This window comes from Trematomus bernacchii, unplaced genomic scaffold (genome assembly GCF_902827165.1).
Source record: "Trematomus bernacchii unplaced genomic scaffold, fTreBer1.1, whole genome shotgun sequence".
Classification (NCBI taxonomy): Eukaryota; Metazoa; Chordata; class Actinopteri; order Perciformes; family Nototheniidae; genus Trematomus; species Trematomus bernacchii.
In genome coordinates this window covers 259,463-271,508 of record NW_022988097.1, presented here as the reverse complement: position 1 = coordinate 271,508, position 12,046 = coordinate 259,463, and the positions used below count along the sequence as shown (strand labels likewise).

The 12,046-nt window shown below is 45.7% G+C and overlaps 1 protein-coding gene across 2 annotated transcripts; it reads left to right on the top strand.

Annotated features, from left to right (window-relative positions):
* The first annotated feature begins 1,341 nt into the window (after positions 1 to 1,341).
* Positions 1,342 to 9,543, top strand: LOC117475199. Of its 2 annotated transcripts, XM_034121360.1 has the most exons (4): positions 1,342 to 1,772; positions 2,010 to 2,117; positions 2,574 to 2,614; positions 9,008 to 9,543. In XM_034121360.1, the coding sequence occupies exons 1-4, from the start codon at positions 1,376 to 1,378 to the stop codon at positions 9,290 to 9,292; spliced, it is 831 nt and encodes a 276-aa protein (XP_033977251.1). In that variant the 5' UTR covers positions 1,342 to 1,375; the 3' UTR covers positions 9,293 to 9,543. The 2 variants fall into 2 exon arrangements, with proteins under 2 accessions (XP_033977251.1, XP_033977250.1); XM_034121359.1 differs by lacking the exon at positions 9,008 to 9,543 and having other exon boundaries at positions 2,574 to 3,150.
* Positions 9,544 to 12,046: the final 2,503 nt, after the last annotated feature.

Below are 12,046 nucleotides of genomic sequence, written 5' to 3'. Positions count from 1 at the left end.
TGGACTGTCCAGCAGACCTGAAAGCACTTCTATCCTCGGCTCGAGTCCCAGGTCGGACCACCAGGTGATTACAACCAAGCCATGCCGTGTCACTCCCCAGGGCTAACACCAAATGGCTTGTCAGGAGCTTTCTCCACACTGCTGTAACAACACGGGACAGCCTTCCCCCTGCTGTCGTCTGGGACATCACATCAAGCAGTGTTCCTGCCTCAGGAAGAGATTGAATAAACACCTCCCAGCATGAGACTGCAAGCCTAAAGCTCAAACACTTCAAACAGACACAAATGTGCTTCATATTCTGGAGTAGCTGCAGCTCAGTGAATGGTATTCATGAACTGCTAAAGCAAAAAATACTAGTGGCTGCATATTCATGGCTCTGAGAGGATTACACTTTTTACTTTGTAGACTCCTTGGCCATTACTCAAAACTCAGAGTGGAAAATGTTACAGGAGGCAGCATTTTTACGTCAATGCTAAAGAAACATGGGTGCAAAGGTCCAAACTATCAGGCCAAATCCATATCTATACAATAAATATTAGAAAAGTTAGAAAAGTCTAATCATTACATTACCTTAACATAGCAAATGCATGCAATAGAGTGGTGCAGGGATGACGTATTTTTGTAGGCTGACCCGGAAGTAAGCTGCGCATGGGTTCCCTCGATAAAAAAGCAATGAGATTTCTCCATAGGCTTTTGGAATATTGTAAAAAATAAGATCTGTGGAAAACGAACCTGTTTGATAAATGCACGTTTTATTCAGCCGGATAATCTCCACATGTCTACCCTGTCTACTGAATCTATTGATCATAAATGTATCCTACACAAATACGTCATCCCTGCACCACTCTATTGGAAAACGTTCTAAGAAAATGTATTAATACACTGTTTATTGTATCCAAAACATTTTTGGCTAGTGAGGTGTAACAAACTGTCTTATACTAGGTGCCTCTCTAATGACTTAAGTAATCATATTGTTTTAATTTGGATCATGTTCTAGTATTAAATAGGACATTTAATGCTCATGTTCAGGTTCATATTAGTATTAAGTGCCTCTAATAGCCGCGTTCACACCGGAGTACTTTCACCGTACTTTTCGCGTTTTAGTTCCGTGAGTACCCCTTATGTCGCGTTCACACCAAAAATCGTACTTAATCTCGGGTACTTTTACCCCCATTTTTAGAGCCAGCTGAGAGAGCGTACTTTTCTGTGGGTGAAAAGTGCCCCAAAAGTGCCCCAGTGCTGATTGGCTGGGCGAATGGCAAACCACGCCCCGTACAACTGTGGAAATGTTGTGTAGAGCCGCCATTGTTTTGCCTCGCTACAACAACCTCAGCGCACCAACGAAGAGTAGTTTGTTTTTTAACGCAGTGAAATAATGACAAACATGAAGAAATCCGAGCGATGGACTGATGAGGAGGTATCAGCGCTTCTGGACATCTACGCCGAGGACACGACGCAGGGAATGCTGTTGAAGCCAGTACCCAATTCCAAGATCTTCGATCGTTGTTCGAAGTTGTTGCTTGAGATGGAAATCGTGCACAGCGCCTTGGCATGCCGGCTGAAAATCAAGAAACTCCGCCAGGACTACAAGAAAACTAAAGACTGGAACAATAAAAGTGGTAACGACCGGAGGACCACTAAATGGTTTGACCGCTTGGATGCTTTGCTTGGGAGCAGACCATCATTCACGGGTACAGCATCGAGCCTTGATTCGGGCAGTATGGCATCGGAGGCCGCTCCAACGGCGAATTTAGAGGGCGACAACGACGAAGGTAAAAGCAACTACATGCACTGGGGTTTTGATCTGCACAATAATGGTCTCAGATGTACTTTTATTTGCTCAGTAGATCAAGCTAGGCTAAACTAGCTAACACTGGCCCCGAGCTGGCTAATAACATCTAGCTAGCTAGATATTCTCGGCCGCTATTAAAACGTTTTGACTAGTGAATAACTGTGCAGTGTTTCTGTAATTTGCTTCACTAACTCATGGAACTAATCATGTGTTTCAGGCGAGGAAAATCAGCAACACTCGGTATTGGAAACAAGCGAGGTTCTTGGCGTTGGAGATCAGAGCTTGCTCGCTTGCTCGTCCCCCTTACCGGCAACCAAACGCAAAGGTACACACACTGTAACTTTGTCTTGAAAGAACGTTACGCATGGAACAGATGTTCACAATCATGTTTATTTCCTTCTTGGTACAATTATGAAACAGCGTGAAAGAGAACATTTCGCGCCTTTTTACTCTCTTACAAACATTGTAAACATCCGGGCTAGAGGTCACATGACTTCCGGTAAGAAATCGCTTCCACTTGGAGCATATATCGCCACCTACTGTTGATTTATTAAATCCTTGTCCTCAGACCAGTGCTTTTGAAGAATTTGAAGATCAGCTTGTTTGCTTCATTTCTTGATTTACTTTCATATATTGACTTGAAATCCATGTCCTTGATGTTGAGTTGTTCCAGTGCAGTTATCAGAATGAGTCTTTGTCTGTTATAATCCAGGCAGCTAAAAAATACATGATGTATGTCTCTGGTTGTTGATCTTGTATCTTGCTTATTTTCCCCTCTTAGGAAAGCGGACACAGGATGCACTTTTCCTCGAGACCGTCCAGGCGTTGGAGGACCAGCGTGCCGTGGCGAATGAGTCGCTGCGCGTAGATCAGATGGTGCAGTTCAGCCAGACCCAGGAAGCGGAGGCCAGAATGATCACCTCGATGGAGCGCCAGTCAGAACTGGCGCTGCAGCAGATGGAGCGCCAGCGGCACCAGGATGAAGTGTTGGCGCTGCGCCAGGAGCTGCGCCAGGAGCGGCAGGATGAGCAACAAGCGGCATTTAACACTGGGTTTCTGGAAGTGCTTTCCCAGCTAGTGAAAGCCAACAGGTCTTCCTCCAAATAGTGGCCCCTGTTAATGTCTGCTGCTGAGCCTATGCCTAGTTTAGGCATAGTTTAGTTAAGTTGAGTTTATTTGGTTTTTGTAAATACTGACACACGACACACAACTTTGCACTAAGGTGTGTATGCTGCTGAGTTTTTATTTTATATTATTACTGTTATCACTTTATTTTATACTGACATGTCCAACTGACACTTTGTCACTTTATTTACATTAAAAAATTGTTCTCATTTCATGTTATGTCATATGCTGCAATAAAGAAAACCAACATGGCGATTAAATCATCTTGCTTATTTCTGACACTTTATCTTTAGTGACCTGTGTAGCATCCTATACATCACATGTAAGTGAGTATTCTGATACCATCATGTTTCATCGGTTATAAACTGGCAAAGCTTTATTTGTCATTTATTTATCATCAATGTTGCAACCTTGTGGAGGAATGGCAGCGGCACATACACAAATATGATAATTTATATCATTTTAAAAGACCTAAACTTTTAATTCCCCCACATTTCACACAACACAACATGGAGTCCACTATGGGCCAAAAATGACATGAAAGTTTCCATTTTTTATGTTTTTATTTCCAAAATGACACCATAAAAAAACTAGGGTTGTGAATGCTAGGTTAGTATCATCATAGGGCGATTAAACAGATCCTTATTTTATATTGTTATTATATAGTACAACTGACACTTTATTTTATATTGACAATGTTTAGTGACATGTACAACTGACACTTTAGTTACTAACATGTATGTTAGTTTTGGCTACTATTACACTATTGTAATGTTGCCTGTCTTGACTGCAAAATGAAAGAGAGAAACAAAAGCACTGTAGAAATGATCAGCTTTATTGTCAATGTTTACATTTATTGTTTAGAATGTACAATTTACACGCTGTTCAGATGCCTCATAAGGGCTGTGCGTGTGTCTTGCCCCCCAGCCTTGGCAATGGCTGGCGCTGGCCCATCAAGCTGGGTCGCCGGTAAGGCAGTCCATTCGTCCCTGTACTCATCATCATTACTTTCACAAAGGTTATGTAACACGCAACATGCTGCCCACCTGGATTTTTATCTTGTCCATCTTGCAGTCGTTTCTTTTCATCAAGCACCGCCACCTGCCCTTCAATCTGCCAAAAGCGTTCTCCACCACCACTCGTGCTCGGCTTGTTTTTGTGATTGTACACAAGTTGCTCGGGTGTGAGCCTTCCTTGGAAAGGTTTCATCAGCCATCTTTGCAGGGTGTAGGCTGAGTCACCAAGGATATAGTAACCCACATCATGTCCACCAATATTCTTTGTTACATGAGGAAGTAGACCACCCTTATCCGCAAAACTACACAGTGATGACATGCCAAACACTCTGCTATCATGCATGCTACCTGGTAAGCCAACAAAAACATTCCAAAAGAGGCCTCTACCATCCACAACACCCTGCAGGACGAGCGAGTGCCAGCCTTTGCGGTTGAAATACTCGTTGTGGTATTCCTCTGGTCTCAGAATGGGGATGTGTGATCCATCTACTGCACCTACACACTGTGGCACACCCTATCTGCGCTCAAAAATAACGCCATCTCCTCTAACTTCTCAGCGTTCGGCCATGGCATGAACTCACAAAGGAGTATGCTCACAACAGAGGAGCAGAACTCGTGCACACAGTAACACACTGTAGATCTGCCGACTCCAAACAAATAAGAGATGGTCCTGTACTCAGAGTTGGTCGCAAGTTTCCACAGTGCTATGGCGATTTTTTTAGCCACAGGGACACACTCCCGGAAGTTGGTGTCGCTTCTCCCCAACGTTGCTTCCAGGCGACTACAGAGGTATTGGAAAGAGTGCTTGGACATTCTGAAATCTTGGATCCACTGCACATCGGTGTACGTCGGCACCACGTTCTCCCACCAGGCCGAGGTTCTATTGTTCACCCAGAGAGAGCGCGGGACACGACGCGTCCCGTAGTATTTGCATATCTGGAACACATACAAAGGCGCAAATTAGCTCTACATAACTCCACAAATCCTACATTAGATAGTATTAATAATTTACTGAACTTACCATTGCTGTTCTTAGGGCGTGAAAACGCTCATCGTCATCAGCCATCCTACGGTGAAACATGGCAGTCATGTGTGCTTTCCATCGGCCCATCCTTTTCCTAAGGCTTTTAAACTGCCTTTGATGCTGAAGAAACTGTGCCATAGCATTCAACGTGTGGCGGCTCCGGGTCCAAATAGGCTCAGGCCGCATTAACAAAGTTACAAAGCTGTATAACATGAGCACAAACAGCACAACTTCAGTCGACTCCATCTCCATCATGTCTGAGGTCGGAAGGTAAACAACAGACAGTATACGCGGGAAGTTTTTCTTCTTCTTCTTCTCTTGTTTTGTAGCGGATTGCAAACAACTTTAAGGTGCTTGCCGCCACCTACTGTACTCGCCGTGAAGTGGTTTGTGGCCTGCCAGTAAAGCCAACGCAGAAGAAGAAGAAGTGACGTCAGCGGCTCATTTGCGTTATCTTCCCTCAGGGAAAAGTACTCCGGTGTGAACGCGATCTGTACTTAGTGCCCTGGGGTTAAAAGCGCCGGGGCTCTTAGTGCCGGAACTAAGTACAGGAAAGTACTTGGTGTGAACGCGGCTAATGTGACATGTTTACATGCTTTAATGTTCAAAAAGCTCTTTACTTTTCTCATACTGCCTGTGCTGCAACACCTCTTTTCACCTTCTGTCTGAAACCAGAGCCCAGTCTGCTCTGATTGGTTAGCTGGCGGGTTCTGTTGTGATTGGTCATCCGCTTAGAGATGTCCCACTTCATTTACAATGTGAAAGATGTGCGCCGCGCGAGTGGCAGCCTGTTACAGAAGCTCTTACTCACACTGAGTAGTTTTCCTTATATTTAGTTCTTTAAACTATCTTATCTTTTTATTTTTATTGTATATACTTTTGTTTAACTTATACTTGCACTATGGACGTCAAGCCCATACTTTTTGCACTCTTTTAGTATTGTTTCTGTTCACTATCGTGTCCGGCGTTTCCTCGGGCAGTGAACGTCCCATTGTTTACACACAATAAAACACTGGACATACTGTATGCCAACACCAAGTATGCATACAGCGCATCCCCCCTTCCTCCCCTGGGCAGATCTGATCACAACCTGGTTCACCTCCAGCCTGTGTACCAACCCCTGGTCCACAGACAGCCGGTGCCCACACGCACCGTGAAGAAGTGGTCTGAGGAGGCCCTGAAAGACTGTTTTGACACTACTGCGTGGGATGTGTTCACTGACTCTCACGGGGAGGACATCAACGGCCTTACAGACTGCATCACAGATTATATTAACTTCTGTGAGGAAAACGTCGTACCCACCAGGACTGTGCTGTATTTTCCCAACAATAAACCCTGGATTACCCCTGGAATAAAGGCTCTCCTGAAAGACAAAAAGAGGGCCTTCAGATCTGGTAACAGAGAGGAGCTGAAGACTGTACAGAGGGAGCTGAGGTGGAAAATCAGAGAGGGGAAAAACAGCTACAGGAAGAGGATGGAGGAACAGCTGCTGCAGAGGAACGTCAGCGGAGTCTGGAGAGGCCTGAAAACCATCTCTGGCTACAAAGAGCCAGACTCCCAGGTCCGGGGGGACCGCCAGTGGGCAAACGACTTGAATAACTTCTTCAACAGATTTGATCAGTCATGCGCCTCCTCCCCCCCGACCCATTCCCCCCTGCTGCACTGCCCCCATTGTCTCCACTGCCTGGAAATGGCCCTGTCACCTCTCCCACCTCTACTCAGCCCCCGGCCATCAGCTCACAGACACCTCTCACATCAGCCCCTGTTTCTTCTCCCCCCCCTTCCCCTCCACCCGCTGACGACACCTTTTCCCTCACAACCAACCAGGTGAGGAGGGAGCTGCAGAAGTGTAAGGTGAGGAAAGCGGCGGGTCCAGATGGCATCAGCTCGAGGCTCCTCAAATCCTGTGCGGACCAGCTGTGTGGGATTGTGGAGCTTCTATTCAACCTGAGCCTGAAGCAAGGGAGGGTACCACAACTGTGGAAGACGTCCTGTGTGGTACCTGTGCCAAAGACCCCTCACCGCAAGGACAGCTACCGGCCGGTGGCGCTGACATCACAGCTTATGAAGACCCTGGAGAGGCTGGTCCTTGGACACCTTCGGCCCCTTGTGAGACCATCAATGGACCCGCTGCAGTTTGCCTACCAGCCTGGAGAAGGCTGGGGGCTCTGTGAGGATCATGTTCTTTGATTTCTCCAGTGCCTTCAACACCATCCAGCCCCCGCTCCTGGGGGACAAGCTGCAGCTCTCGGGGGTGGATCACCACCTCACCTCCTGGATCCTGGGCTACCTCACCAACCGTCGACAGTACGTGAGGACCAGGGAGTGTCAATCCGACACCATCATCAGGCGTGTGATGCAGAGGGTTGTTCGTTGGTGTTCAGATCAGGGGGTCACAGGTTCAAACCCCACTGCAGTCAGCATGTCGTTGTGTCCCTGGGCAAGACACTTCACCCCAAATTGCTCCTGTGGGGATTGCCCACAGTATTGAGTATGTAAGTAGCTTTGGATAAAAGCGTCTAACAAGTGACATGTAATGTAATGTAATCATCAGCAGTACGGGGGCCCCCCAGGGGACGGTACTGGCACCGTTTCTCTTCACCCTCTACACTGCAGACTTCACCCACAACACTGCAACCTGTCACCTGCAGAAGTTCTCTGACGACTCCGCCATCGTTGGCCTCATCTCCAACGAGGACGACAGGGAGTACAGGGAGCTGATGCAGGACTTCACCCTCTGGTGCCAGAGGAACCACCTCCAGCTCAACGCAGCGAAGACCAAGGAGCTGGTGGTGGATTTCAGACGGCGCCAACACTCCCCCCCCGACACCAGTGAACATCCAGGGAGCGGACATTGAGATTGAGAAATCTTACAAATACCTGGGTGTTCATCTGAACAATAAACTGGGCTGGACTGATAATTCTGCTGCTCTGTACAAGAAGGGACAGAGCAGACTCTTTCTGCTGAGGAGACAGGTCTTTTGGGGTGCAGGGGGCACTCCTTCAGACCTTTTATGACTCTGTTGTGGCATCAGCCATTTTCTATGGTGTGGCCTGCTGGGGCAGCAGCATCTCGGCTGCTGACAGGAAGAGACTGAACAGACTGGTAAGGAGGGCCAGCTCTGTCCTGGGGAGTCCTCTGGACACTGTGGAGGTGGTGGGAGACACGAGAATGGCAGCCAAGCGGTCCTCCCTGCTGTCCTCTCATGTGTATTTTGTAAATTGTGTAATTTGCTGCTGTTAAATACTCATCCAACTATGTGAAATATGTGCTATATGTGCTATATATATATCTATATGTATGCCGTTAATAACTGTGTAATATACACCTGGCTGCTAAATCCTAAGAACTGTTACAGGATGTGTATTTTAAAATTTAAAAAAATGTTAATTATATTTTTTATTATATCATAACTTAGTACTTTAATGCATGTAACATATGTAACATATGTAATATTAAGCTGTCTGTGGCTCTTTTTCTGCTGTAACTATGTAAATGTCCCCTCTGTGGGACTAATAAAGGTATTCTGATTCTGATGGAGCACTGGCCAATAGAAGCGTGAGTGTTACATAGTGATGTCATTATGTTACAGAAGGTATACAAAGGAGTCCAATTTAGGCGTTTCAGGCAGGGGGGGGCAGTGTGTGGGAGAGAAACTCTCTATGGAGGGAATTTGGGGATTTTAGCCTTTGCAGACCATTTACATGCACAAAAACCTATATAACTGCACTACAGGAAAGGGTAAACCCCAAAAAGCAACAATAGGGCCCCTTTAAAATGTCTGTTAAATGTCTTTTGCTATCTGGCCGAGGGAGTTCATCTTAGTAGTCACGCACGCACAGTATTTAACAGTTGACATTGCATTATTGTATAATACAAAACATTGTATTAATGTGATTCATTGATGACCTAAGCATTTAAGATGCAGATATAAGCCTGTAAAGCAGGGATGAGTGTTGTACCCTGCAGGCATGTTTTCCCCACTTAGTCGTATCTGCATGTGTATCTGTGGGGCTACACAGTTCCAACTATGGTAATAGGCAGTCCAGGCGTTGGAGGACCAGCGTGCCGTGGCGAATGAGTCGCTGCGCGTAGATCAGATGGTGCAGTTCAGCCAGACCCAGGAAGCGGAGGCCAGAATGATCACCTCGATGGAGCGCCAGTCAGAACTGGCGCTGCAGCAGATGGAGCGCCAGCGGCACCAGGATGAAGTGTTGGCGCTGCGCCAGGAGCTGCGCCAGGAGCGGCAGGATGAGCAACAAGCGGCATTTAACACTGGGTTTCTGGAAGTGCTTTCCCAGCTAGTGAAAGCCAACAGGTCTTCCTCCAAATAGTGGCCCCTGTTAATGTCTGCTGCTGAGCCTATGCCTAGTTTAGGCATAGTTTAGTTAAGTTGAGTTTATTTGGTTTTTGTAAATACTGACACACGACACACAACTTTGCACTAAGGTGTGTATGCTGCTGAGTTTTTATTTTATATTATTACTGTTATCACTTTATTTTATACTGACATGTCCAACTGACACTTTGTCACTTTATTTACATTAAAAAATTGTTCTCATTTCATGTTATGTCATATGCTGCAATAAAGAAAACCAACATGGCGATTAAATCATCTTGCTTATTTCTGACACTTTATCTTTAGTGACCTGTGTAGCATCCTATACATCACATGTAAGTGAGTATTCTGATACCATCATGTTTCATCGGTTATAAACTGGCAAAGCTTTATTTGTCATTTATTTATCATCAATGTTGCAACCTTGTGGAGGAATGGCAGCGGCACATACACAAATATGATAATTTATATCATTTTAAAAGACCTAAACTTTTAATTCCCCCACATTTCACACAACACAACATGGAGTCCACTATGGGCCAAAAATGACATGAAAGTTTCCATTTTTTATGTTTTTATTTCCAAAATGACACCATAAAAAAACTAGGGTTGTGAATGCTAGGTTAGTATCATCATAGGGCGATTAAACAGATCCTTATTTTATATTGTTATTATATAGTACAACTGACACTTTATTTTATATTGACAATGTTTAGTGACATGTACAACTGACACTTTAGTTACTAACATGTATGTTAGTTTTGGCTACTATTACACTATTGTAATGTTGCCTGTCTTGACTGCAAAATGAAAGAGAGAAACAAAAGCACTGTAGAAATGATCAGCTTTATTGTCAATGTTTACATTTATTGTTTAGAATGTACAATTTACACGCTGTTCAGATGCCTCATAAGGGCTGTGCGTGTGTCTTGCCCCCCAGCCTTGGCAATGGCTGGCGCTGGCCCATCAAGCTGGGTCGCCGGTAAGGCAGTCCATTCGTCCCTGTACTCATCATCATTACTTTCACAAAGGTTATGTAACACGCAACATGCTGCCACCTGGATTTTTATCTTGTCCATCTTGCAGTCGTTTCTTTTCATCAAGCACCGCCACCTGCCCTTCAATCTGCCAAAAGCGTTCTCCACCACCACTCGTGCTCGGCTTGTTTTGTGATTGTACACAAGTTGCTCGGGTGTGAGCCTTCCTTGGAAAGGTTTCATCAGCCATCTTTGCAGGGTGTAGGCTGAGTCACCAAGGATATAGTAACCCACATCATGTCCACCAATATTCTTTGTTACATGAGGAAGTAGACCACCCTTATCCGCAAAACTACACAGTGATGACATGCCAAACACTCTGCTATCATGCATGCTACCTGGTAAGCCAACAAAAACATTCCAAAAGAGGCCTCTACCATCCACAACACCCTGCAGGACGAGCGAGTGCCAGCCTTTGCGGTTGAAATACTCGTTGTGGTATTCCTCTGGTCTCAGAATGGGGATGTGTGATCCATCTACTGCACCTACACACTGTGGCACACCCTATCTGCGCTCAAAAAATAACGCCATCTCCTCTAACTTCTCAGCGTTCGGCCATGGCATGAACTCACAAAGGAGTATGCTCACAACAGAGGAGCAGAACTCGTGCACACAGTAACACACTGTAGATCTGCCGACTCCAAACAAATAAGAGATGGTCCTGTACTCAGAGTTGGTCGCAAGTTTCCACAGTGCTATGGCGATTTTTTTAGCCACAGGGACACACTCCCGGAAGTTGGTGTCGCTTCTCCCCAACGTTGCTTCCAGGCGACTACAGAGGTATTGGAAAGAGTGCTTGGACATTCTGAAATCTTGGATCCACTGCACATCGGTGTACGTCGGCACCACGTTCTCCCACCAGGCCGAGGTTCTATTGTTCACCCAGAGAGAGCGCGGGACACGACGCGTCCCGTAGTATTTGCATATCTGGAACACATACAAAGGCGCAAATTAGCTCTACATAACTCCACAAATCCTACATTAGATAGTATTAATAATTTACTGAACTTACCATTGCTGTTCTTAGGGCGTGAAAACGCTCATCGTCATCAGCCATCCTACGGTGAAACATGGCAGTCATGTGTGCTTTCCATCGGCCCATCCTTTTCCTAAGGCTTTTAAACTGCCTTTGATGCTGAAGAAACTGTGCCATAGCATTCAACGTGTGGCGGCTCCGGGTCCAAATAGGCTCAGGCCGCATTAACAAAGTTACAAAGCTGTATAACATGAGCACAAACAGCACAACTTCAGTCGACTCCATCTCCATCATGTCTGAGGTCGGAAGGTAAACAACAGACAGTATACGCGGGAAGTTTTTCTTCTTCTTCTTCTCTTGTTTTGTAGCGGATTGCAAACAACTTTAAGGTGCTTGCCGCCACCTACTGTACTCGCCGTGAAGTGGTTTGTGGCCTGCCAGTAAAGCCAACGCAGAAGAAGAAGAAGTGACGTCAGCGGCTCATTTGCGTAATCTTCCCTCAGGGAAAAGTACTCCGGTGTGAACGCGATCTGTACTTAGTGCCCTGGGGTTAAAAGCGCCGGGGCTCTTAGTGCCGGAACTAAGTACAGGAAAGTACTTGGTGTGAACGCGGCTAATGTGACATGTTTACATGCTTTAATGTTCAAAAAGCTCTTTACTTTTCTCATACTGCCTGTGCTGCAACACCTCTTTTCACCTTCTGTCTGAAACCAGAGCCCAGTCTGCTCTGATTGGT

What these genes read in the sequence shown, in the direction of transcription:
- LOC117475199 (XM_034121360.1), top strand. Translation starts at nt 1,376, where the DNA reads ATGACAAACATGAAGAAATCCGAGCGATGGACTGATGAGGAGGTATCA. An exon ending in AGAGGGCGACAACGACGAAG is followed by an intron (nt 1,773 to 2,009) that starts GTAAAAGCAACT and finishes CATGTGTTTCAG; the next exon opens with GCGAGGAAAATCAGCAACAC. An exon ending in ACCGGCAACCAAACGCAAAG is followed by an intron (nt 2,118 to 2,573) that starts GTACACACACTG and finishes TTCCCCTCTTAG; the next exon opens with GAAAGCGGACACAGGATGCA.